This window comes from Nycticebus coucang, chromosome 13, assembly GCF_027406575.1.
Source record: "Nycticebus coucang isolate mNycCou1 chromosome 13, mNycCou1.pri, whole genome shotgun sequence".
In the NCBI taxonomy this organism is placed as follows: domain Eukaryota; kingdom Metazoa; phylum Chordata; class Mammalia; order Primates; family Lorisidae; genus Nycticebus; species Nycticebus coucang.
In genome coordinates this window covers 99599608-99626338 of record NC_069792.1, presented here as the reverse complement: position 1 = coordinate 99626338, position 26731 = coordinate 99599608, and the positions used below count along the sequence as shown (strand labels likewise).

General features: G+C 40.6%; 1 protein-coding gene across 13 annotated transcripts in view; it reads left to right on the top strand.

Annotated features, from left to right (window-relative positions):
• The window catches only part of PTK2 (protein tyrosine kinase 2), a 331183-nt gene that overhangs the window by 231971 nt on the left and 72481 nt on the right, over window positions 1-26731 (top strand). For 9 of the 13 annotated variants that reach the window (XM_053559586.1, XM_053559583.1, XM_053559587.1 and 6 more), the window contains 8 exons: window positions 838-858; window positions 2276-2373; window positions 9132-9216; window positions 14325-14425; window positions 17422-17537; window positions 18393-18493; window positions 21162-21251; window positions 23941-24145. In XM_053559586.1, the coding sequence (XP_053415561.1) occupies window positions 838-858; window positions 2276-2373; window positions 9132-9216; window positions 14325-14425; window positions 17422-17537; window positions 18393-18493; window positions 21162-21251; window positions 23941-24145 (817 nt within the window). The remainder of the gene's footprint in view (window positions 1-837; window positions 859-2275; window positions 2374-9131; window positions 9217-14324; window positions 14426-17421; window positions 17538-18392; window positions 18494-21161; window positions 21252-23940; window positions 24146-26731) is intronic. The other 4 variants (XM_053559582.1, XM_053559581.1, XM_053559578.1 and 1 more) reach the window with 1 other exon arrangement.

The window sequence follows — 26731 nt, the reverse complement described above, 5'->3', positions numbered from 1 at the left end:
AGATTCTTTGTGCAATGTGCAGCTTGTTGATGGAGGAAAATGCAGAAGCCCCAGTTCTCACGTGAGAGTATATAGTCCCCAAATCTTGAATTGGATAAATGCTTGAAATTTCATTTGCATTAAAAAATGTAAAGCTACCTCCTAAAGAGGCCTCAGTAAATCAGAATCTAGATGTCTGAATTCAGTGGAGCTCTACATGTTTGTAAAATAAATGTTTCAGGTGCTTTACTCCATTGTGTAAATATTTTAAAAGATGCTCTCCTTTGGATTTTCTGTATACTTTGAGGAAGCATTACTAAAATAAAGACAAACTATCCAACTCTCTCAGGCATGCATTATCCAGGGTGACCTGTGTCCCCTTTTGAGAGCTCCTATATAGAGATTGATTAGAAAACAGGCAAGAGCCAACACTTAAGTGTATACATTTTGACTACCGGTATCTATCAATTTGGAAAAATATTTACATGTAAATTTAATTATTTGATTAGCCATGTAGTCACTTGATCATTACTGCAGAGAATCCAAATTTTTATTTGTATATTTGTTATTTATAGTTAAGTAGTAAATGTCTAACATCTATCCAGGTTCCACAAAAATAAGTTATATAGGAATTTGAGATAAGAATTTAAAAGCATTATTTAAATAACACTGAGTTAACTTGAGGATATTTAGCTTTTACTTGTTTTTATTCTTTTTTTTCACTCATTTGTGCTTAAAATATTTTTAAAATGACATACTATTGAAATGTACTCTTCCAAGTTTGTTTACTTGCCTCATTGCTTCTAGTTATTTCTAAGCAAGGTTTTTAATTTTTTTTCTCTCTTAACTGCAATACAGAATGCTATGGAATAGATGAAGGTAACAGGATTCCTTTTAAATAACTGCATTTGCTTGCAATTGCAACCTATAGAATGATACGGGATGTTTCAGTTTTTAGTTAACTGTTATTTTAAAACTGTTTGTCATTGGTTTACTCGTACTGTTAAATCATTGGAACTACTAGCTAAAGTGATTTTAAAGAGGAAAATAACTATTTAAATTTTGGATTGAATGTTCTGTATGATTTATAATTTGATGAACCAGGAAGAACATTTAAAAATACTTGGCTCTTTGTTTATTCTATTGGTGATCACACTGATGGAATATGTATAGTAAGGCCAGGCACTGTGGCTCACACCTGTAATCCCAGGACTCTGGGAGGCCGAGGTGGATGGATTGCCTGAGCTCATAGGTTCCAGACCATCCTGAGTGAGAGTGAGACCCTTCCTCTAAAAATAGCCGGGTGTTATGGCAGGTGCCTGTAGTCCCACCTACTCAGGAGGCTGAGGAAAGAGAATCACTTGAGCCCAAGAATCTGAGGCTTCTGTGAGCTATGACGCCACTGCACTCTACCAGGGGCAACAAAGTGAGACTCCTTCTCAAAATAAATAAATAAATAATATATGTATATAATATAAGCTATGGGAATGAGTTTCTTAATTGAAGTAAATCAAAGTATCAAGTAGTTAATTGAATTAGGATTTGATCTATTATGTTCCTAGTGGGTATTTTTTTCCTATATGCCTGAATAACCTACTAAATAATTGATTTTGTATAAATTACAATTGAATATATGAATTTGAGGAACACACTCTCAAAAGTATAAAGTACTAACAATTTATTATGTCGATATATCTATCTTTGATTCTGAGTCATCTAATTTTAAAATTAGGTTTTAGAAACTACCTCTTTAAACTCTTTTAGCTTCGTGAATAATATAGAGATAGGTTTATGATGAAGTGGAAAACTCTTGAACGCTCAAAACATAAAGTTTACTTATGATACCATTTTGTGTTGCCTCCATATTTAGGCAAACTTTAGTTATTTATAAAATAATTGCTCTAAATTACTGTGTTTTCATAGCCTTCATTTATTAATATCCAAACTCATAACTTACTAATTAAGCCTATAATTTAGTACTTAGAGCAATAATTTAAGAAATTATCAAATAGATATAAAATAAACTAGATGTTCAAAAACCAGGACAGCATGAAAAATCTACTTTTTACAGCACTCATTGTTTTGGCAGTTCATCTAATACCATAACTGATACATAATTTACTGTTAAAGTGTTGTTTAAGAGAATTCCACTCCATTTAAAGCATTTTTATAGAATGAGGTGCTACAGGTGAAATGTTTAGTTAGGATAATAATTAAATGAAATATGTGACTGACTAATTCTACATTTGAAATTTTGTACTTAAGTATTTAGTGGTGTGTGGATCATGTTTTGCAGCCAGGGATTATGAGATTCAGAGAGAAAGAATAGAACTCGGACGATGTATTGGAGAAGGCCAGTTTGGAGATGTACATCAAGGCGTTTATATGAGTCCGGTAAGGCCATTAAGATTACCAAAAATCTGGTCTGATTTTGACTATTTAAATTTAAATTTCCTCTTGTTTATCTTCATGAATCCTTAGCTCTTCTAGGAATTTATAATTGTCTTTTTAAATGCTCTTTTATACACGTCAGCTTATTTGGTATATTTAGAAACCAAAAACTGGGAACATGAACTCCTAGAGGAATGTCAGTCAACCTTTTTTACCTCACATTTGAGCCTATAGTTAAATTTCAGTGGCATGCTTAAATTATGTTGATTTAAAAAAGAGTAAAAACAAGAATATACTTACTGTGCTTTCAACTTTTTTCAAGATAACTCAATTAATGATCTTTAACAGTTTTTGTGGCACATCTAAGACCTTGTCACGGCACACTGGTTGAAAATCACTGACCTAGGGAACCAAGTCTTTTATTCATTTTGATCTTTCAGTTTTTGCCATCAGTAATAGATTCTATACATGACTGTTGCATTGGTTGGAATTGATAAATTGGATGGTCAGAGTCAAAAGCAATTAGCTAGTATTCCACTTCCCTGTGTTTTCAAGAAAAGAATATTAATTTGCCCTAATTTACTCTAAAAAAGAGATGGGTCAATTTTTTAATTTATTTTGCCCCTAAAATTTCAGTGAAGATATTTACATAGTATAAAATACAATTTTTTTTTTTCTTTTTGGAGACAGAGTCTTGCTCTGCCTGTCACCCAGGCTAGAGTATAGTGGTATCATAGCTCGCTGCAACCTCAAATTCCTGGGCTCAAGCAGTCCCCCGTGTAGTTGAGACTAAGGTGTGTGCCACCACAGTCAGCTGATTTTTTTTCTTTTTTTTTTTTTTTTTAGTAGAGATGAAGTCTTGCTCTTGTTCAAGCTGGTCTCAAACTCCTGACCTCTAGCAATCCTCCTTCCTTAGCCTCCCAGATTGCTAGAATTACAGACGTGAGCTACTTTGTCCATCCTAAACTTCATCTTTCACAATGTACAATTCAGTACTTCTTAGTGTATTCACAGAGTTTTGCAACTATCAGTTACCACAGTCAATTTTAGAACATTTTCTTCATCTCAAAAAGAAGTCTCAACTCCATTAATGGTCACCCCGATTGCCCCCTTTCCCCCGCCCCTGGCAACCTCTCCTCTACTTCTTGTCTCTGTACATTTGCCTATTCTGGGTATTTTATATAAATGAATCATGTAATTCATAATTTCTGTGTTTGGCTTTTTTCCACTTGGCCATAATGTTCTTAAGGTTCATTCCTGTTGCAGCATCTATTAGTACTTCGTTTTATCCCAATATTCTTTTGTATTGATACATACCACTTTTTGTTACCCATTCATCAGCTTATAGACATTTGGGTTGTTTCTACTTTTGTTAAAAAGTTCTTCCACGGGTGGCGCCTGTGGCTCAGTGAGTAGGGCGCCGGCCCCATATGCCGAGGGTGGCGGGTTCAAACCCAGCCCCAGCCAAACTGCAACAAAAAAATAGCCAGGCGTTGTGGCGGGCGCCTGTAGTCCCAGCTGCTCGGGAGGCTGAGGCAAGAGAATCGCTTAAGCTCTGGAGTTGGAGGTTGCTGTGAGCTGTGTGAGGCCACGGCACTCTACAGAGGGCCATAAAGTGAGACTCTGTCTCTACAAAAAAAATAAATAAATAAATAAAAAATTAAAAAAAGTTCTTCCACAAACATTCATGTGCAAGTTTTTATGTGGATTTATGTTTTCTGTTCTTGTTTGTACATACCCAGTAGTAGATTTGCTTTGACATATGATAACTATTGTCCAACTCTTTCGTGATCTGCCAGACTGATTCCCAGTGCAACCGCATCATTCTCCATTCTTAGCAGCAATGTGTATGAGTCAGTATCTCCACGCCTTCACCAACATCTGTTTTTGTATGTCTTTTTTTATTAAATGACTTTAAAATACATTTTAGGATAATAGTACATTCATACATTGCTTGACACATCATGAAACATTCTTGGAAAATGGTTCATTAGGCAATTCATTGTTACGTGAACGTCATAGAGAGCACTTACACAAACCCAGGTGCTGTGTAGCCTGCACGCTCTGCAGTAACCCCTAGAGTGTAACCTATTACACAAACCCAGATGCTGTGTAGCCTGCACGCTCAGCAGTAACCTATACAGTATAGCCATCACTCCTAGGCTGCAGCACATTACTGTATTGAATACTGTAGGCAATTGTAACAAAATAGTATTTGTATATTTACGCATACCTAAATATAGGAAAGGTAAAGTGAAAATACAGTGTAAAAGATAGATGGGGCCAGTTGTGGTGGCTTATGCTTATTATGTCAGCACTTTATGGGGCAAAAGCTGAGGTTCCCTTGAAGTGCAGGAGTTTAAGACCAGTCTGAGCAAATAGTGGACTCCTATCTCTACAAAAAGTAGAAATAAAAAAATTAGCTAGGCATGGTGGTACACCCCTTTGTTGCAACTTCTGAGAAGACTGAGGCAGGAATATTGCTTGAGCCCTGGAGTTTAAGGCTGCAGTGAGAGAGGAATCCTGCCCCTGTACTCCAGCCTGGGCAATAGAGCAACACCTGACCTCAAAAATAAATACATAAGGTGTAGCCGCCGAGGGTTCTGGGGAGTCAGTCAGTGAGTGGTAAGCAACACTGAAGGCCCAGGATGTCACTCTACACACTGCAGACTACAAACATTATATGCTTAGGCTACACTAATTTTTTTATTTTATTCAGTACTAAATTAACTTTAGCTTTCTATAACCTTTTTATTTTTATAAATTATTTTTCCCAACTTTTTGACTCATTTTTCATATGCTTACTCTATAAGCTTTTTTCTATTTTTAATTTTTTCGCTTATTTTTACTTTTTAAACGTTTTTGTCAAAACTAAGACACAAACACATACCTTAGACCATGCCCACACAGGGTCAAGAATGTCAGTATCACCCTGTCCCACTGGAACGTCTTCAGGGGCAGTAACCCACACAGAGCTGGCATCTCCTGATCACTATGCCGCCTTCTGGATACCTGCCTGGAAGGCCTTCCTGAGGCTGTTTTACAGTTACTTTTTTTTTTTAATAAGTAGAAATATGCTCTAGAGTAATGATAAAAACCCAGTAACATCTTCATTACTTTTACCGTTATCAAGCATTGCTGTACATAATTCTCTGTGCCGTACTTTTACACATCTGGCAGCACAGTAGGCATTAACCACAAACACATGAGTAATGCAAGAGCTACTATGTTACTAGGCAACAGGAATTTTTTACTTCCATTATTATGGGACCACTGTAGTATATGTTTTCTGTCATTGACCATGACATGATTGTACATTTGCTCAAGAAACATTTTTTGGCCTAGCACAATGGCTTACGCCTGTAATCCCAGCACTCTGGGAGGCCAAGGCAGGTGGATCACCTGAGCTCACAATTTCGAGGTCAGTCTGAGGTAGAACGAGACTCTGTCTCCAGGTACCAGTAGTCCCAGCTACTGGGGAGGCCAACACAAGACAATCGCCTTGAGCCCAAGAGTCTGAGGTTGCTGAAAGCTGTGATACCACGGCACTCTACTCAGGGCGACAGAGTGAAACTGTCAAAAAAAAAAAAAAAAAACACCTGTTTTTAAAATTGAATAATAACAGTGTACATACAGAGATGGCTCTAATAAAGTAATAAGAACATAGAAAATTGACTATTTTTTAGGGCTCTGCTGTGGAAACTGCAAATGGCAGTTTTTCCTTAGTGACTCCAGGTCCACTGTTTTTTCGCATGCATTAGCAATGCACTGAGCATCACTTCTGTAACCAAAGGTTGTAACCTTTTTTTTTTTTTTTATCACAGATAATTGCTACCAATGAGCTAAGCGAATTGGAAGTTCAATTTTTAGGGTTTCATAGTAAATGTATAATAGCACTCTGGACTGTGAATCTAGAAGTTCAGTTTTGAAAGCCTTTAACATTCAGTTTTGAGAGCCTTTGCTCTTGTGCTTATGAAATTATTTAAATTATTGCATATCTTTAGCTGTTTACTCCTTTATCCATTTGTTGTTTTTTACTTTATCTGTTTATGTTCTTCATTCTTCTAACTGCTCTTTGAGGCAAGATGCAGTTTAATGAAAGGGCTCTAGATGTAACTTTAGAAAGACTTAAATTTATACTTGTTTCTGCTTCACTGTGAGACGTGGAAAGGTGATGCTTTTTGATTCTGAATTATTAGATTGAACTGTCTCTGTTCCTGATAAGCATTCTGACGGTCATGGAGTGCAGTGACTTCCCAGGCCACACAGCTGAGTGGCTGGGTTGGTGGACTTCATTCATTCACTTTTAAAATAAATAATCTATTTTAGTTGTGAAAACACAAGTTTTTTTTAATAGCCAGAGTCTAGTGCTGACTGCATATTTGTCAAAAGAATCCTAATCCCCAGGAATTCTATATTGTTGAAAATAGAATATTTTTTAACTCGGTTTTAATGTGAGCATCTAATTTTATAGTGCAAACAATCTTTTCTTTAGGTTTCTATTCCAGATTATGCTCTAGAGCTCTATAAAATCAAGTAATATATTTTATCAAGGACTCTTAATAACTGGTCAAAATGTAACTCAGTAAGTTTCATGGACAAGGACCTACCATTGGTTACTTATAAAATTCAATTGATTTAGCAATTATTTACTCATCTTGTGATAGCCACTAGATGGTAGGGAAGTCAGAATGGCGAAAACGGATGAAGTTCCTGCTCTTACAGAATTTAAATTCTACCCGGACACAAGGTGTCAAGCAGAAACAAATATGTCAGACATCAAGGGGGAGTGAAAGCTGTGAGAAAAACAGTATGTGGGCACAAGAGGGCCAGGGCTCTTCCACAAGGTGATGTGTTTGCACAGCTTTCGAGCTAGGCAGAGTAGACAGCCACTGTGAAGGCTCTGAGGAGGCCAGTGTGGCTGCAGAGTGGTGGGTGGAAAGAAAAGTGAAAAGGGACAAGGCCGGGAAGCAGGAAGGCCACCAAGGGATGTAAGTAAACCTTTGAGGGGTAAGAAAACCTTTCATATGGTAAGTTAGATACGTGAGTCAAGAGCTCAAAGAAAAGGTCAAGACTAGAGATAAAATTTCAAAGTCAACATGTAAATGGTACTTGAGCCCTTTAGGCACTGTCAAAGTGGGGTGTCCAGCCTTTTTTTTCTCTGCACACACTGGAAAAATAAGAGATAATCTTGGGTCACTCACTAAATACACAAACATTAACAAAACTGATGAGCAAACAGTTCATGCATACTTTTCATGATATCCGATGCTACACATGAGCAAAAATAGTCCTCACAAAGTCAGCTGGACACCCCCAGCTTTGAGTGTTGAGCACCTTATAAAAATATACAGCATGAAACAAGGTGAGTAGATGATTGTAGCAGAGAGAAAGGCAGAGACGTAAGCACGTACAGTTTGCTATCCAGATCTTCATCCACAGCATTCTCGTGATTTGGCCTCTTACTTCTATCTATTGAACTTATTTGAGCAAAGATAAAACTTTTGTCTTCCAAGGCAACACATTTTCTTGGTTTCTCTATCTTGCTGGTCACGTGGTCTTAGTTCCTTGACCATTTTCTACTCTTTTCCTGACCTCTTCACATTGCAGAGCTGCAGAGCACAGCCCGTGGGCCTCTGTCTCCCTTGGTAACATCATCTAGTTGTGCAAATGGGACTAATTCCACGTTTCTCTCCCCCACAAACTTCTCTGCCGAGCTCCAGCATGGTATTCTGCTGTTTACTTCACCTCTGAGGCCTTGCCATCTTATGGACATCTCAAGCTTATCTCATCCAATGCTGAACCTCTGATTTTTTCCTGTCTTGATGATTTCTGTGGCCAAAAACATCTGCTTGACTCTCTCACACCCAATCCCTCAGGAGCTACCTTTGCCCTAGCTTTGGAGTCTGTCTGTAATCTCCATCCTTCTCCATTGCTACCACATTGGTACCTGCCACCGCCATCTGTCACCTGGGTTACTGTGGTAGCTACCTCTAGGCTCCCTGTGCCTAACCTTTCCTCCCTACAGCCATTTCTCAGCACCACAGCAGAGCCATGGTACTCCTCCACCTAGACCTTGGCTCTCCATCTCACTTGGCCACACTTCATATTGGCCAAAAGAAGATCCCATGTGGTCTGGCCTCTCCTATCTCCTCCTTCCTCTCCTCCCCCACATACACCCTGTGCCGCTGCCCCCTGGCCTGCACTTGTTCCTGGGTGTTCCTGGGCCAGTGGGCTCTCACGTGGCTGTGTAGCCAATTGCTTCTCTCTCTCATTTCCTTGCTGTGATCTGTTCTCAGTGAGGTGTACCTCACACAGTGGCTACCACCTCTGTCACTCATATTCTGACCCACTCTCTCGTCACTGTCCCCTTCTAACACACTCCATCACTGACTCACTGTGTTGATTGTCTTTGTTCCTTCCTGGCATGTAAGCTTGACAGGAACAGAGACTGCTGCCTCTGTTGCTCACTGGTATATCCCAAGCACCTAGAATAGTGCCTGCCACATAGCAGATAATAAACAAACGTTTATGGATAAATGAATTGCCTGCAACATTTCACATGCATGTTGGGTTTTCTCCAGGGGTTTTATTCAGTGTTTTTATTTTAAGTATTCCTCTCATTCTTTAGATTTTACATTTCTAATTCTACCTAGTCTATGATCCATATTGTTCCCAAAAAGCTTTTCATGAATGTGCCATTAATTAATATAATGAACCTTTTTGCATGTGTGTGTGATTCTATAATTTCCCTAACACAGGAGAATCCAGCTTTGGCGGTTGCAATTAAAACATGTAAAAACTGTACTTCGGACAGCGTGAGAGAGAAATTCCTTCAAGAAGCCTGTAAGTTTCTAGAAATTTCTGTGGAACTCCCATTTGACTTTCTAACTGTGAAATCCAAACTGTCTCTGAAGAAGTAAGAAGATAATGTTTTGACTTTTATGAGACAACTATGTTTATTCTGTTACACTGCAGGTTAATTTCTAAATTTGTACAGGCACCTAGCTACAGATTTTTTCAGGTAAATCATGATGTTTTAAGTGTAACATAGATTGATTTACTTTCCCTGTATTTTTTGTTACCTGTACCATTAATATCTCTGCACTAGAATTGGTGCAGATGTATAAATGATCATAGTCCAGATACTGCCAGGCCCTGGGAACACAGAAGTGAACAAGACAAACACAATCCCTGCCCCTAATGGAGCTCATAGACTAGGGAAGGGGTAAGAATTGTGACCACTCCCTAGTCCTGCTGCAGAATCAGAAGGAAACCTTCCTTGGAGGAGGAGCCTTCTGATGGCTTCCTAGGTGACTTTATCTGGAAGTGGTCATCTCCACCTCCATCCCCAGCTCTCGGTTTGTGCCTCCCTTGATGAAGCTGCTGTGTGTGAGCTAAGCATGACAGGTCTTCTCTCCTGAATGTACACTCCTGGAGAGCAAGGATCTTGTCCATCTAGCACTTCTTTCCTTCCTTCCCTCAGATTGTGATATTCCTCTTCCTTGCCTGCGGCTTAGCCCGTCTCATCCTTTAGGTCCTAGGTTAAACCCTTTCCTGTCCACCATACTTGAAGTAGGTCTCCCTTCAGTGTTCTTTGTCACACAGAACCACATTCTTTTCCTTCCTATGTCTTTGTAATTAAATATACGTTGTCTGCAAATGATTACAAGTCTCTCCCTCTAGGCTTTAAGCTCCATGGGGACAAGGACCATGTCTGTCTAGCTCACGGCCCCATGCCAGTGCCCAGCTCAGTACTTAACACCTAGAAGGCACCCAGTAGATGTTTGTCGTGTGACTGAATCTGGTGTCCTTCATTACATGTGCATGAAATGAATGCCTTCTACTGTGCATTTTAGTAAGTATTAATCACCTACTGGTCCAACAGATGACTAAGTCATAGCATAAATACTATTGTGACTTCATCAGTTAAGTCTAAGTGCATCCTTCATCCTAATCCTGAATCTCTGACTTGAGTACAAGAAAAACCCTGGCCAGTGTCTTCTTGCTCAAATAGGTTATTTTTACAGAGTGCCCAGGCCAACAAAACAGAGAACATCCCTCTTCCTGACCCAACACCCTGTCTTACCTTTGCTGGTATTCTTATGTGTTTTATATTTTCAAAAATATAATTTTTTTAATTTGTTATCTTATTATTCTGAATGGTTTCTGTATTATGATTTTATGGGACTTTGGAATCATCATTATAAAAACCTATTGTATAGTTTTGTAGTAGTCAGGTCAGATTAACTTTGTTTTCTTTTTTGAAAGGGTTACTCAGTTATTGTTCAAGGAAATGTAATAGATGTAATGTATCTAAACTTCTATAGCAGCGGTTCTCAACCTGTGAGTCACGATCCCTTTGTAACAATGAAAATACTTCCTGCGTATCAGATATTTACATTACGATTCATAACAGTAGCAAAATTACAGTTACAAAGTAGCAACGAAAATAATTTTATGATTGGGGGTCACCACAACATGAGGAACTGTATTAAAGGGTCGCGGTATTAGGAGGCATTAGGAAGGTTGAGAACCACTGTTCTGCAGAATGTATGACCTGTAAAGGGCCAAATAGCAACCACTTTAGGCTCTAAAGGCCATACCATCTCTGTTCTATCTTTTCAGCTGTTACTATGCTATGAAAACACCCACAGGCAATACATAAAGGGATGAGCAAGAATGTGTTCCAGTAAAACTTCATTTGCAGAAGCAGCAACAACTCCTGGGCTTTACCTTTCTGCCCCTAGACGGAAATATAAGTAGTAGGCTATATAACTCTACCTGTTGATTTTTTTTTTGTTTTATCAAAATCTCAAAAATTATGGATAGTTTCCTAGTGACCACAAGACTCTCCTCTCCTTTCAGTTCAGCCTTGTGATATTTCTATTTTTAGTAGTTACTTTAGAGGAAATACAAAAGGCTTAATAATTACATGTGAGGATAATATAAAACCAGAAGTGATAGTAAATAATCACTGATAGTAATTGAAAACACAGTCACAGTAAATACACTGGACGCCTGCATGTTTATCCTAAAATATTACAGTATACTTAAGCAATGGACTTAATTGGATAAGAAATTTGATGATGATACATTTTGAATATAAACCAGGTGTTTATATTATATGTTGTTTTTAAAATATATTTATTTTTTAAAACTATCAGGTCTTATTCTTGGTATAGATGGGAAAATTGGAAGATAAAAAAAATTAGTCATCCCAAGTGAAAGTGAGGTGACTTTGCAAGAAATGAATATGATCTTTGGGTATGTTGATGGGCTATATGGTGTCCAGAATAAGAACTGTGCGAGGCCCCATCTGTACAGGCTTACCCAGCTCCAGTTATAGTTCCATGGTGGGCTCTGTCCTGTGGATGCAACTAGTGTAGCTCTCAGTCAGTGGGAAGTAACTTCAGTAGTGAAGCAGCTTGAAAACATTTCCTCTTAAGACAGTAGTCCCCAGCCCCAAGCCATGGAAAGTACCAATCCATGTTCTAGTAGGAACCAGGCCGCACAGCAGGAGGTGAGTAGCAGTGGAGAGACCGAAGCCCACATCACCACCTGAGCTCTGCCTCTGGTCAGATCAACAGGAGCATTAGATTCTCCTGGAGCCTGACCCCTGCTGTGAACTGTACTTGTGAGGGATCTAGATTGAGGGCTCCTTATGAGAACCTATTGCCTGATGATCTGAGGTAAATGTCATGCACTTGAATCATCTCAAATCTCCTCCCCCATTCCCAGTCTGTGGAAAAATTGCCTTCCATGAAACCAGTCCCTTGTGCCAAAACAGGTTGGGGGTCACTATTCTAAGAAATAGTTGAAGTTGGGCGGTGCCTGTGGCTCAGTGGGTAGGGCACCGGCCCCATATGCCGAGGGTAGTGGGTTCAAACCCGGCCCCAGCCAAACTGCAGCAAAAAAATAGCCGGGCGTGGTGGCGGGTGCCTGTAGTCCCAGCTGCTCATGAAGCTAAGGCATGAGAATCGCCTAACCAGGGGTCCTCAAACTTTTTAAACAGGGGGCCAGTTCACTGTCCCTTAGACCGTTGGAGGGCAGGACTGTAGTTTAAGAAAAAAACATATGAACAAATTCGTATGCACACTGCACATATCTTATTTTGAAGTAAAAAAACAAAACAGGAACAAACACATTCACACTGCCTCATGTGGCCCATGGGCCACAGTTTGAGGACCCCTGGCTAAGCCCAGGAGTTGGATGTTTCTGTGAGCTATGACACCATAGCACTCTACCGAGGGTGATAAAATGAGACTTTGTCTCTAAAAAAAAGAAAGAAAAGAAATAGTTGAAGTTGTTTTATCTAGAGAAGACATAAAAAATAATATGAACGTGGTCTTTGGATTTCCAAAAGGCTGTCATTTAGAAGTGAATTTACGATTTTTTTCCTAACAGAGCAGGCATAAAAATGGGATAGAAGAGACACTACAGCGATCATTAATCAATGAGGCGGCCAGTAAGGGGATTCAAGAGATAATTCCAAGAACCACATACATACAGGGAATAAGGAATTCTAAAATGAATTTTTAAATATGTGCAAAATTTTAATTTTATTTCTCCATACACAATTAAGTTGCATTTTTATGAACAGGTTGGTTCATTATTATCAATTTCCCACAGATTAGAAGTTATAAATGAATGAGCTAGACAGAACACCCTCTATAACATGTTGGTAATACTAAAAGGTAATTACGGCTGCTATTATTCTAATATTGTTACTTGGCATCATAAAATAATTTTCCCATTTTAATCATGAAAACCAGGTGTTTTTGGAGTCACTGGATTAGGTCTCCTTTGGAGTTACTTGCAGTTTTGAACCAACTGTAAAGGTTATCCTATGTCATATCCTAGTAAACTGCAAGTGACTTTCTTAGCCCTGATATTAGAAATTATAAATACAAACACACTTAAAAATATGTACCACTCATAAAAGTTTATGTATGTGTGCTGTGCCCTCTTGGTCATTTTGGCCTCAATTAGACAGTCAGACTCACATGACTACCACAAGCCACATGTGGCCCAAGACTCTCCTGAGATGGGGACAGGAGCAGAAGCAAAGCAAGCCGGTAAGGCAGAGTCAGGCATTTCTCTTGTGTGAAGGTGCTCACAGCTGTCTAGGGACTAATTGTCTTTCTTTGATGTTTTGAGTAGACTTTTTCCTATTAGGAGCTAGTCATCCTTAGAGCTCTGAAAGCAGTCTCTTACATGCAAGGGACAAGGCCAAGGTGTGGATGCCGGAACCACTTTTACACAAGATAGAGTCCTCTGTGATAGCCCCATGGGAGTGGCTTCCAGGGCCCTGCAAGGAACATGGCCAGTGACCATAGTCTTCTCACTCAAGGAAGCACCTGGCTGTGGCTTCCTACCAGGTGTTTATAGTCGCATTCTACCTCCTCTTCCAGCAGTTGACTGGTCAGGAGTGATTTTTGCCATAGTGTTGCCTAGTTAATCAATTACACATTCAAACTGTATCAGATTTCCTGAGGAAAACCTAGGTTAGTTCAAGGCAGATTTGTCCATGAGAAAAAAGAAAGGGTTTTCGTTTCTTTTTTTTTAATATAAAAGTGTAAGTTTATATTAAACAAAAGAGAGTGGGGGAGGAGATGAGAAAAAGAAGAGAGCAGAGAGTGAGAGAAGGAAAGATGGGTGGAGAGAGAGAAAGATCGCTGGAGAATGCCACCAGAGACAGGGTTTTCTTAACCCTTTAGTCATAGTACATTTTCCCCTGAAAAATTGCTAATAAGTTTACTGCAGTGGTTATCTTACACCCCATGATAGGATGTTCCTTTTTGTACTAATTTGTGCCTACTTGTTAAGTGAACTGACCTGTGGAACTGAGTTTAAAATTCCTGTATTGCCAACTTTATGTCTTAATTGAACTAGTCTTCAGAAAAACTGGACGTTTTCAAAATAATAACTGCAGACATCTTTTTTCCCCCTAGTAACAATGCGTCAGTTTGACCACCCTCATATTGTGAAGTTGATTGGAGTCATCACGGAGAACCCCGTCTGGATTATCATGGAGCTGTGCACACTTGGAGAGGTACTACGATCCCCAAATTAGACCTTCTGTCTGGTCGTCAACGATGGTTAACAGTAGTCTTATAATCATGCAGTCTACACTTAGCTTTTGGTATCTTTTGCTTAAGAAATGGAAGTGGCTTTGAGAGTCTGAGGCAAGAATATTGTTTGAGCTCAGAAGTTTGAGACCAGCCTGAGCAAGAGTGAAACCTCCATCTTCAAAAAATAGAAAAACTTAGTTATGCAGTCGGTGTGTATCCTAGCGTGCCAACCACATGGGGCTCATTCTCAGCGCAGCTGCTAAAAAAAAGAAAAAGAAAAACTAACCAGGTGTTGTGTCAGGTTCCTGTAGTACCAACTACTCAAGAGGCTGAGGCAAGAGGATCACTTGAGCCCAAGAATTTGAGGTTGCTGTGAGCTGTGATGCCATGGCACTCTACCCAAAGTGACAGAGAGAGACTCTGTCTCAAAAAAGAAAAAGAAAGGAAAGTAGTATATAGTTTATATCTTGGATTTTCAAGCAAGTTCTGATTTAGGATGTGTGTTTTGGTTTTGGTGCAAGGAATATAGGTATAAATATCTTCATCATTAAGGTCCCAAATAGGCCCAGCAGGCTCATGCCTATAATCCTAGCACTTTGGGAGGTTGAGGTGGATTGCCCGAGCTCAGGAGTTCAAGGCCAGCCTCATTAAGATCGAGAGCCTTGGGCGGCGCCTGTGGCTCAAGGAGTAGGGCGCCGGTCCCATATGCCGGAGGTGGTGGGTTCAAACCCAGCCCCGGCCAAAAAAAAAAAAAAAAGATCGAGAGCCTTTGTCTCTTATTAAAATTGGAAAAAAATAGCCAGGTGTGATCATGGGCACCTATAGTCCCCAGCTTTTCAGGAGGCTGAGGCGAGAAAAATCCCTTAAGCACAAGACTTTAAGGTTGCTGTGAGCTATGACACCGTGACCCTCTACCCTGGGCAACAGAGTGAGAGTCTGTCTCAAAAATGTAAAAATAAATTAAGTCCCAAATAATCCCCTCACACAATACTAGCAACAGTTTATGTTTCCCAACCAAATGTTTTGGAACTGGTAACAACATGTGACCAAGTGGTTCTTCTTTTCACTCTGGTGCCATTGCCTAAAGAGCTGGCCCAATGATTTACAGATGAAAGAAGCAATGTTAATGAAGTTTGGATAAATCAATGCTGAAAATCTAAATCTAAATGCTATAAATCTTAACATTTCCTTAATTCCACCCCCACCACCCCACCACCCTCCTACCGCCCCCAGATGGAGTCTCACTCTGTTGCCCTGGATCAGGGGTCCTTAAACTTTTTAAGCAGGGGGCCAGTTCACTGTCCCTCATACCGTTGGAGGGCCGGACTATAGTTTAAAAAAAAAACCTATGAACAAATTCCTATGCACACTGCGCATATCTTATTTTGAAGTAAAAAAACAAAACAGGAACAAACATATTCACACCGCCTCATGTGGCCCGCAGACCACACCCTAGATAGAGTGCAGTGGTATCAGCCTAACTCACAACAACTTCAACCTCTTGGGCTCAAGTGATTCTCCTGCCTCAGTCTCCCAAGTAGCTGGGAGTACAAGTGCCCACCACCACATTTGGCTAGTTTTTCTGTTTTTAGAAGAGATGGGATCTTGCTCTTTCTCAGGCTGTTCTCAGACTCCTAACCTCAAGCCATCACTTGCCTTGGCTTCCCACAGTGGGCATGAGCCACAGCACCCTGGCCATTTCCCTAATCTTTTTTTTTTTTTTTTTTTGTTGCAGTTTGGCCGGGGCTGGGTTTGAACCCGCCACCCTCGGCATATGGGGCCGGCGCCCTACTCACTGAGCCACAGGTGCCGCCCTCCCTAATCTTTTTGAGACTTCACTTTGCAGTGTCTTTTAGACTAACCGATACTACTCATAGTTTCTTTGAAAAACGTAAGTAACAAAAGCTGGGTGCTATGGCTCACGCCTATAATCCTGGCAGCTATGGAGGCTAAGGCAGGATGATCACTTGAACCCCGGAGTTCGAGGTTGCAGTGAGTCATAATCGTGCCACTACACTCCAGCCTGGGTGACAGACTCGTGTCTTTATTTAAAAAAAAAAAATGGTAATGAAGTATGAATAGCTGTTGTTGACTTTCTCCAGAATTTAGAAACTCTTTAATCAGTGCATCACCATCAGTAACCACCTGGAAACTTGCTAGAAATGCAGGTTCTTGTGCCCCAAATAAGGACTGCTGAATCAGACCCCCCAGGCTGGGCAGGTGGGGGCCAGCACTGTTTTTATCAGCTAAGCAGCTCTTCCTCCTCTGCCTTATATTCCTAAATCAAATGGATTATTTCTGTATATTTTTTGTTCTCAGTATTTTTCTGCATTTGGTTTTGGATACTTTGCTGATTCTCTGGCTTAAAAATTATTGCTGATTTCTCTTTTCACTTCTGTGTAGCACTGTTACATTTATCTACCTTTCTTTGTCATGTTAACATTTAACTGAATTTTAACTCTGTCGGTGAGAATCAGAATGGGTAAGTCCAGTGGGCTCAGTTACCAGCATATGCCCGTCTTGCTCTTCTGTATCCCAGACTTCCTGGAGGAGAGGATTCCTTCCTCCTTACCGCGTTATCCTCAGACCTTCCCAGAGATACATACAGTTGGACGTGGAGGTCTTGTTAGAATAGTACTGGATCATTTTTTTTTGTTGTTGTTCTCCAACTGTTTCTATTTAACAATAGTTTTTAATATGCTTTTATTCATTCCCTTGACACCTATCTCTCTGTATTTTTTAGGAATTTTTCTCTAATGAAAAGATTTTAATTTTAAAATAGGATTTCAGAAAATGAATGATTAACTATAATTCCTGAATTAAAATGTTTCATTCATTATGATTTTTTTTTTAATTGGTGAATTGAAGCCATCTTCATATTACTTAAAATGTATTTGGAAATGTTTAGCATTGTTGTTGAATGTATCTTTGTTGTTACTAATTCTTTTTCTTTTTATCTTGACCATTGTTCCAAAAGCTAAGGTCATTTTTGCAAGTAAGGAAATACAGTTTGGACCTGGCATCTTTGATCCTGTACGCCTATCAGCTTAGTACAGCCCTTGCATATCTAGAGAGCAAAAGATTTGTGCACAGGTAAGATACAGTCATAAAGCTTTTAAGTTGCCTCCTGAGCAAAGGTAGTTGAGAAACAGGAAAGTAAGAGTTATTTATGGGGCCCCATCGACCTCTTGTACCATTGGAATCTTTTGTACATGGTTACAAGAAAGTCATGATGTACTATGTTCTGTGAGATTGAAGTACACATAGTTAAAGGATTTTCCCACATGTGGAGTTTAATCATGTTGTGATAATTTCTGGTCATTTATTTTTTACATGCATAATATTGAGAGTCTTTAGTTGGCAGTGGAGCAGTGTACAGGTGGAAAGAATCCCTAACAAAGGACTTTCCAGGTTACCACAGTCTTAAGACTGACTATTGGCATTCTGTGGAATTTCTGTCTATGACCCAAATCTCTTGGGTGCACATGAAAGCCCTCACAATTGATCTGCCACGTATTATATTAGAGTTAGTGTTTTGTTATCAAGTGTTAAAGAGAAAGAAATCTACATCAGCAAAATCATTTACAAGTATTCAGAAGATAACTTTTATTTAATGAGGTCTCTTCAGTGATTGTAAGGTTACAGACTCCAGTTGTGTGTTGTTGTCAGTTCATGCGGTGGCCAATACCAGCTTATGAAAACTAATAAGGAATGTCTTTATTTGAGAATATGTGTCACCACCAAAGCAATAATCATCATATTAATGAGTAAATATCTGCCAGAAGGAATATACATAAACTAAATTTACATATGTATGAAACATATATTAAGTCAGTGTATGTTTCTCCTTTCAAAGAATCTGTCAGTGTGTCATTATATGAGGTAGATGAGTTTGTGGGTTTGTTTTTCGTGTGCTAAGATTTATTATCCCTAATTCTTCTTTATTAGGGACATTGCTGCTCGGAATGTTCTGGTGTCCTCAAATGATTGTGTCAAATTAGGAGACTTTGGATTGTCCCGATATATGGAAGACAGTACTTACTACAAAGGTAAGAAATCAGAACAATAACTACGAAAGAGGTACAGAATCTTTAATGTATTTGTATTCCTAAAAGAGGTATATTTTAATGTGCTCAAATGATTTTTGACAGAAATTTAAAATTACTTCAGTGGAGGCAGGACAGCCTTTTCAATAATTGTGCTGGAGCAGGTGGACATCCCTAGGCAAAAAATAATGAACCTCAAATTACACTTTAGTTCACATTAATTCAATCAAAATGGATTAGACTCAATTACAAACTTACAGAAAAAAACACAAGAGTAAATCTTGGGAATTTAGACCTAAGCATAAAGTCCCTATTTGACACCCAAAACAAGGATCCGTAAGAGGGAAAATATTGATAAATTAAACCTCATCAAAACGAGAGATTTTTGTTTTACAAAAGACTGTTGAAAAGATGACAGAGAAGCCACAGAGTAATAGAATGTGCCAATAATGTATCTGACAAGGAACTGGGAACTCTCAAAACTCCGTGGGGAAGAGAGACAAATGCAGCTAGAAAATGGGGCGGAGATAGAGACACTGCTCCAAAGAGGAGATATGATGACACTTAAGCATGGGAAGATGTACACGTTCCATGCCTTTATAGGGAAAGGAAAATTAAGATCACAACAAGATAACACTGCCTATCTGTCAGAACTAGTATAAAACATAGTGGCTGTATCAAATGTTGGCAAAGATGCAGAGAAGCTAAATTACTCATAAATTGCTGGTGGGAATGTAAAATGGTAGAAAAGCATTTGGCTAATTCTTAAAAAATCAAGCATATAGCTACCATGTGACCCAGCAGTTACACTCCTGGGCCTTTCTCCCATGGAATAAAAAGTTGTGTCTGCCCTGAACCTGCACTAAAATGTTCATTGCACCTTTGCTTGCGATAGCCAGAAGCTGGAGTCAGCCTACATGTCGTTCAACCAGCGACAGTCAGTCGTGCTGCAGCAGACGGTGTTGGCACACTGAGCACGTCAGCAAAAGGGGTCTGACTGGAAAATGGCCAGTCTCCTCACTCCATCAATTTTGATCCATTAGTTTTTAACTGAAATCTAGCTCATGTGAATTTTCTTTGTTTTTGCTGATCTTGGAATCATACTGAATTGGTTCTTCATATTATTATTGAGCAAATATTTTTATTAATGTTTTCATATTCCTGGAATTTCAGCTAAGGTTTGGTTTAATAAACCCATATCATGTTATTAGAATATATATACTAATTATTACTACCATTTTACAGAGGCAAGCCGGTTTTTTCCTCAGTTTATTTGATATTTATATTGCATCAAAATGAGCCCAGAATTTTACATGCAAATGTATTCTCTTTTATTTGATATTATATATCATAACTATCATCTCAGAAAGGTTAATAAGTATAAGTTCTGTTAGACTATGGAAAAGCAACCCCTAAAGCTTAAGGGATTCTTCTTTCGGAGAACTCCTTAATAGTCTGCAAAGGCACCTCATTGCTTACAGTCCTGGCCCTTAAGGGGCAGGCAGAGCCCAGCTAGCCCTGCCCAGGCCCCTGTGCGCTGTCCCCTGCCGACTCCTTCAGGGTCCTGTCCTCTCTTCACAGCCTCCCCTGGCCATGTGCTCTGCCCCTGTTTCCTTTCTACTTCTGGAGTAGCTGGCTTGTATTCGCAGTCTCTGTTACACCCCGTACCAGCTTTGAGTACACTTCTGTGTCTGCCTTTTAGAATGAGAATCCCTTGATGAAAGGTACTGATTGCGCATCTTACGAAACTTGGGAGTTGTTTGTCTTTGTGGCATAAAAAGACTTTTTAGGCCCAGAAAGAAAACTGGTTTCAGGCTTCCCTGAAGAAACGATTTTTCTCATCCTTTTGCCTCTTCCTGTCAACCACATGCTAGTAAATGTACAGTTGATCTGGATTATCTGCGGGATCGGTATTTGTGCACTCACCTAAACTTCGTTTCTGACCCCCTAAATCAGTACTCAGTGTGCTGCACAGAGCAGCAAAATATTTGAGTCTCCCCCAAACGCCCATTCCCAACTGACCTTCAGCAGGCAGCACTGTCCCTCCTGTCTCAGCTGGACTGGGAGGGGCAGCACAGAGCCAGTGGGAGCAGCTTGGTCACAATTCTGATGCCTGCTGGTGGGGTGACCTCAGGCAAATCACTTAATACATTTTCTAAAGAAAATAGAACCCACCAGAATGAGTTATAGCATTTAACATTATGATTTAGGTGAACTATGTGTATGGTTTTCTTATTTCTCTAGGAGCAGGGTTCCATGCTCTCAATGACTGTGGAACATAACAACTACCAGTGAGAATCAACTGTCTCTTACTATTAGCAGAACATTTGTAGAGCAAGGGCTCTGGCCTGTAGATGAGGATCTGCTCTGATAAATTGAGAACCTTATGTAACAGGTTAACCAGGGTGCGCATCCCCTCTCTGCTCCTGGCCTCTCTGTGGGGAAGGGCATCATTGTTTCTCTGCTCCATCTCATTGTTTCTCTGTTTCTCACGTTTCCCAAGTAACCAGAAAACGTCAAGGAAACAGACGGTAGTTCTTTCAAAGATAATGGAAGTTCCAAGGGGTCAGATTGTTGAAGCATTGTATTTTGATGCTGAAAATCTCACCAGCTCTGTCAGATTTTAAAGGAGATAACATGGAAATTTTATTTTCTAAAATTAATCTTCTAGCTTCCAAAGGAAAATTGCCCATTAAGTGGATGGCTCCAGAATCAATCAATTTTCGACGTTTTACCTCAGCTAGTGACGTGTGGATGTTTGGTGAGTACTTCTTAATGTTTTGTAAATTTATATTTCATATATTATACAAAATAGTTAATTTTATCTCTTCAGAATATTTAGGTTGATTTGCCTTCCTTAACCTAACCAGCTCCTTCATCAGATTTCTTTTGGTTCATTTGACAAATAGTTTCTGACGTCTCCTGTGGTCCGGCTTCTCTAGACGTGGCTTCCATTAATGGTCACTGTTCTGATTTGCCAGCTCCTTCCATCACTCTTCCCTTGTTCGCCTTTGCTGTCTCTTTTTCCCTCACAAGGTGATATCTTGTCTGTGTCCTTCTCTCTGTCTCTTTCCTCACTCCTCTCACCAGCTCGTTTATTCCTTTAATGTGAATGACTTCAAACAGCATAGCCATCTGGCTCCATGTCTGCGCAATTCTATTTTATCTCTTCATTCTGGAATCTGATCTCCATCCTGACTTGTCTCAAGGCTTGGAAATTTGGTCCTTCATTTTCTGTGGCTGCGTCTTTGATGTCCGGTCTGTCCCTGCCCGCCTGCTCCAGGCTAGTCATCATCTTCCTTCTTTGTGGCTACTGTGGTACCGCCCAGTGTGGCTCTAATTCACCCGATACTACTTACTTGAACTACTTTATTCAGATTTTAAAATTACTCTTTTTAATGTGGGTGGCACTCCCTCCCCTTCACCATTTACCTTTCCTTGTATTATTCCTTCTGCCTGGAGTGCCTTATCCTTATGTCCCTAATTCAGGGTCCACTGTAAGTGTCCTCTCCTGTAAAGCCTTATGTAGCAGGTGTCTCGGTCAGATATAAAGGGCCTTTCTCCACATTCTCTATGATTTTATGATTTTTCCCTTCATCAGAACACTCATGTTGATCCTGCAAACAGTCTTTTTTTTTTTTTTTTTGAGACGGAGTCTCACTATGTTGCCCTGAGTAGAGTGCCGTGGCATCACAGCTCACAGCAACCTCAGACTCTTGGGCTTAAGCCATTCTCTTGCCTCAGCCTCCCAGGTAGCTGGGACTGCAGGCCCTGCCACAACGCCCAGCTATTTTTTGGTTGTAGTTGTTGTTGTTGTTTGGCAGGCAGGGGCTGGATTTTAACCTGCCAGCTCCGGTGCATGTGGCTAGGGCCCTAGCTGCTGAGCTACAGGCACCGAGCCCTGTAAACAGTCTTATATGCGTGCTGTCTCAGCTAGATTAGGTGCAATTTTAGAGGCGATGCCCTGTTAAACGTCGTAGTTCTCCTGTAAGTAAAAGCACCCTTATATTTACCAAGTATTCTTACTTTTCCTTCTGTTGACAAACTGTCGGCTCTCACTAACCTCCTCTCACGAGACCAGTTTTATAGTGTACGTGCTGTGACAGAGTAGATTTGAAATGACAGTGATCTTCCCAGCAGAATCGTAGAAAAAGCCTGGCAGAGAACTACATTACAAACATATCTGTAAAGAATAGGTAAATAGGGAGGAAGGCGGCATGAGATGTAGAGAGCGCACCACAGGCAATGCATGTCTGTGGCCCGTCAGCAGCCTCTGCCAGCCTGTTCTCTGTTTCCTTCTCATTGCATTATGGGGTCATCATTGTCAGCTTTAGGGTTTTTTGTTTATTTTAAAGGTGAATGCTTAAGGATTATTCAGTTAATATTAAGAAAGTGTTTGATTTCCCAAGGGTGGAGTGCGAGTAAGTTTTCTGAGGTCATGTTGTGATGTTCGTGGACAAGATCACTGCAGCCCACAGCAGTCCCCCACTTTCCTGTGGAAACAGTGACTGATTCATAGATACCAGACAATAAGGCCATTATGCACCCCAGGCAAGGGCAGGAGAGCCTTGTTAAGAGAGTCGTTTTAAGGAATCGGAATCTTCTGATAGCCTAAGACTTAAATTTTAGGATTTCCTTTAGTAGGCCTTAGGTCAGCTACTATAATTATGAACAGGTTGAGTGATGAGAGGAGGGGGAACTAAAATTCATTGATGATGGGTTTTTGTTGTTGTGTGTGTTGTTTTGATCTTCTGTTCTTTTTTTTTTTTTCCTCTTGAGACATGGTTTCACTCTGTCACCAAGGCTGGAGTGCAGTGATCAAAGCTTACTGCATCCAGAACTTCTGGGCTAGAAATCCTCCTGCCTCAGCCTCCCGGGTAGCTAGGAGTACAGTGTGCATGACCATGCCTGGCTAATTTTTCTATTTTTTTGTAAAAATGAAGTTCGTGTTGCTCAAGCTGGTCTCAAACTCCTGAGCTCAACTAATCCTCCTGCCTGGGCCTCCCCAAGTGCCCAAAGGATTGATTACAAGTGTGAGCCAGTTCACCCGGCACATTTAGCTCCTATTGAACTGGCTCCTTAAGCCTTGTAGTATCACTGTTGCTAGCGGACCACTTTCTAATGTAGAATTTACAGAGAAATAAACCTCTAAGGGGTGGCGCCTGTGGCTCAAAGGAGTAGGGAGCTGGCCCCATATACCACAGGTGGTGGATTCAAACCTGACCCCGACCAAAACTACAAAAACAAAAAAGAAATAAACCTTTAAGAAAAATTGATTATAATTCAGCATTTCATTATTCACACTAAATTGTTATTTTATAATAGCGTTTTAGTTGGTTTGCCCAAAATCTCACAGCTGGTACTGTGCTGCCAGCTGTAACATTGTTCCTGAAACCTGGGAGTTATACTTTCCGTGCTGAGTTCACTCCTATTTCATTCCTACTTCACAGGTGTATGTATGTGGGAGATACTGATGCATGGTGTGAAGCCTTTTCAAGGAGTCAAGAACAATGATGTGATCGGTCGAATTGAAAATGGGGAAAGATTACCAATGCCTCCAAACTGTCCTCCTACCCTCTACAGCCTTATGACGAAGTGCTGGGCCTACGACCCCAGCAGGCGGCCCAGGTTTACTGAGCTTAAAGCTCAGCTCAGGTAGGAGTGGGGGTGAAGAAGGCGGGGTTTGTGGGCAGGTTATGCTGTTTCTCCTCCTGGTGGTAATAGCATCTTAAGGTCATTTTATCAGTGTGTCTAAAGCTGAATTTTTTTTATTGACTTTAAAGTCGATTTGCATTTCTTTGTGCCATGCTAGAGCCTTAAGTAAATTACATAGTAATAAAGTTCCAATTATGACCACATCTTTCTCCCCTAGTGTCTGACTTAGCATGGTTTCCAAGTCCCATGATAATATAGTCTCTGCTTACCTCTCTAGTCTCATCTCACAGAGCCCTTTCATCTCCCTGGCACTTCAGTTCTCCTGACTTGGGTCACTGTGCTAGTCCCCTTCCCTGAAATGCCTAGATTTGCCACCTGATAAACTCCTGTTCAGTTTTCAGAATCCAGCTCAGATGCTGACTCCTTCAGAAACCTGCATAATCAGCTTACCCTCAAAGAGATAGCCACTCTTTTGGCACCTGTTGAATACTACTATTATATTTAAAACATTGATTGTGTGGCTCCTGCTTTTTGCCAGGCACTGTCAGGCCCCAGACCTCTTCTGGAGAGAGCACACAGGACTGTTTAGTGTCCTGAATCACTCTGAGAAGTATGTGCAATCTGCCCTGTCACCTGAAAGGGTCTTGTTTGTCTGTGTCTCTGGCCACACGCAGACCTCTTACTATTCTTATCCATTTCTGTGGCCCCCATGCCATACTCAGGACTTGGCACCATATAAGTGCTCAGTGAACATTTGTTGAAGTGATTTGAATGAGAACTCAAAGTAAGACTTTGTATTTTAATAAACAAGACATTACAATATAGTAAGTATGTAGGCATGAGCAGCTTAATCACACAAACAGCAACATGGTTCGATGTGTACTACATCACCTGTTTTCACACTTAGGGACTTCCTTGATTTTATGTGGGGTTTTTTTTTTTTTCAGTTGATACATTTTAGCGTTTTTCATAAAAATCACCAAGTATCAGGGTCCAAAACCCTCTGAAAGCCCATCTAACCCAACCTTCTCACCATGTCCTTAGGTAGCACAGCCTGCTAGACCACATTCCTTACAAGGAGAGTACTTCAAGGAAGCAAAAGGTTCATCCATTCTGTGAATGCTTGCTTGCATCTTCATTCTAGATTAGGTTCTGTCAATTCAACAGTGAGCAAAACCCAACAGCCTACCCTCTGCCTCCAGAGAGTTTGGAGTCTGGTGGCCGACACAGAGGCCTCAGCAGTCATTACAGCACATTGAGCACCATACTCTGAAAGACCAGCCACACTTTTTGGTCCCAGTAACTGCCTGGTTCCACTTTGAGGACCCTACAGAACAATCTGCTGGGCCTTTCATACAGCAGGCCTTCAGGTGTCTCTAGAGAGCTTCCTATCTCTCTCTTAAAGCTGAAAATCTACAATTTCTTAATTTTCATGTAATTTAATTTCATATTCTTTACCAGCTGGTTTTGAACATGCTTTATTTCATATTTTACGCATAAATTTTTTCCTACTTGATCTTCCCTCAGAATTTGACAGATACTGCCTTTAAAATGGTTCTCCTTTCTGGCTCAGCACCTGTGGCTCAAGTGGCTAAGGCACCAGCCACATACACCGGAGCTGGGGTATTCGAATCCAGCCCGGGCCTGCCAAACAACAGTGATGCAGTGATGGCTGCAACCAAAAAAAACAGCCGGGTGCTGTGGCGGGCACCTGTAGTCTCAGCTACTTGAGAGCCGGAGGCAGGAGAATCGCTTGAGCCCAGGAGATTAAGGTTGCTGTGAGCTGTGATGCCACAGCACTCTACCCAGGGTAACAGCTTGAGGCTCTGTCTCAAAAAAAAAAAAGTTCCCCTTTCTGATACCAGCTCTGTGACGCTGCCTCCCCAACACCTCCTCCACCTCATTGATCGTTTCTCTACCTTACTAGGAGCATTAACCACATTCCTGTTCTCAGCCTGTTATTTTCTCCTCCTGTTCTCTCAGTGGCTTTTCTGGATTGTCTGGCCTATGACCCGTTCACGTGGCCTTGTTTCTTACCACTATCCTTAGCTTTGTCCTGCCCTTTTCTCACAAGTCCTAAACTTACACTTTAAATTGTTGGCTGGGCATCATGTTTACCCAAAAACCAAACTGTCATCGTCTCCTAAGCCAGCTCCCCTCCTCCTCCCCTGCAGGTCAGAACAGTGCTTGTCCTTACCACCTTGTGGGAGTTACGCTTCAGTCCTCGCTCTTCTCCACCAGGCTTCGCTCCCATCTGTCTGGCATAACTGGCTTAGTCAATCTTCCTGAAATGTCCCTATGGAAAAATAACTTCCTTGTACAAAGCAACTTTCAGTGGGTTCCTGGCACCTCTTACGTCTGGGGTAAAGGCTTCCAGAGTAGCGTTTAGGTCTCCTTCCGTTACAGGCTGAGGGTATCTTCCTATCTCCTCCCAAACACTTTGTCCAGACTACCCACCTCTTGGCGTAGGAAGCCTGCTTCTCCACCTGGGAGATCCTGCCCTTCTCTTCTGGCTTCTGGCACACACTGGCTCTTCCACACCTTCACAGCTGACTAGCGTCTGCCCTCTGAGTCTCCCCAGCCCTT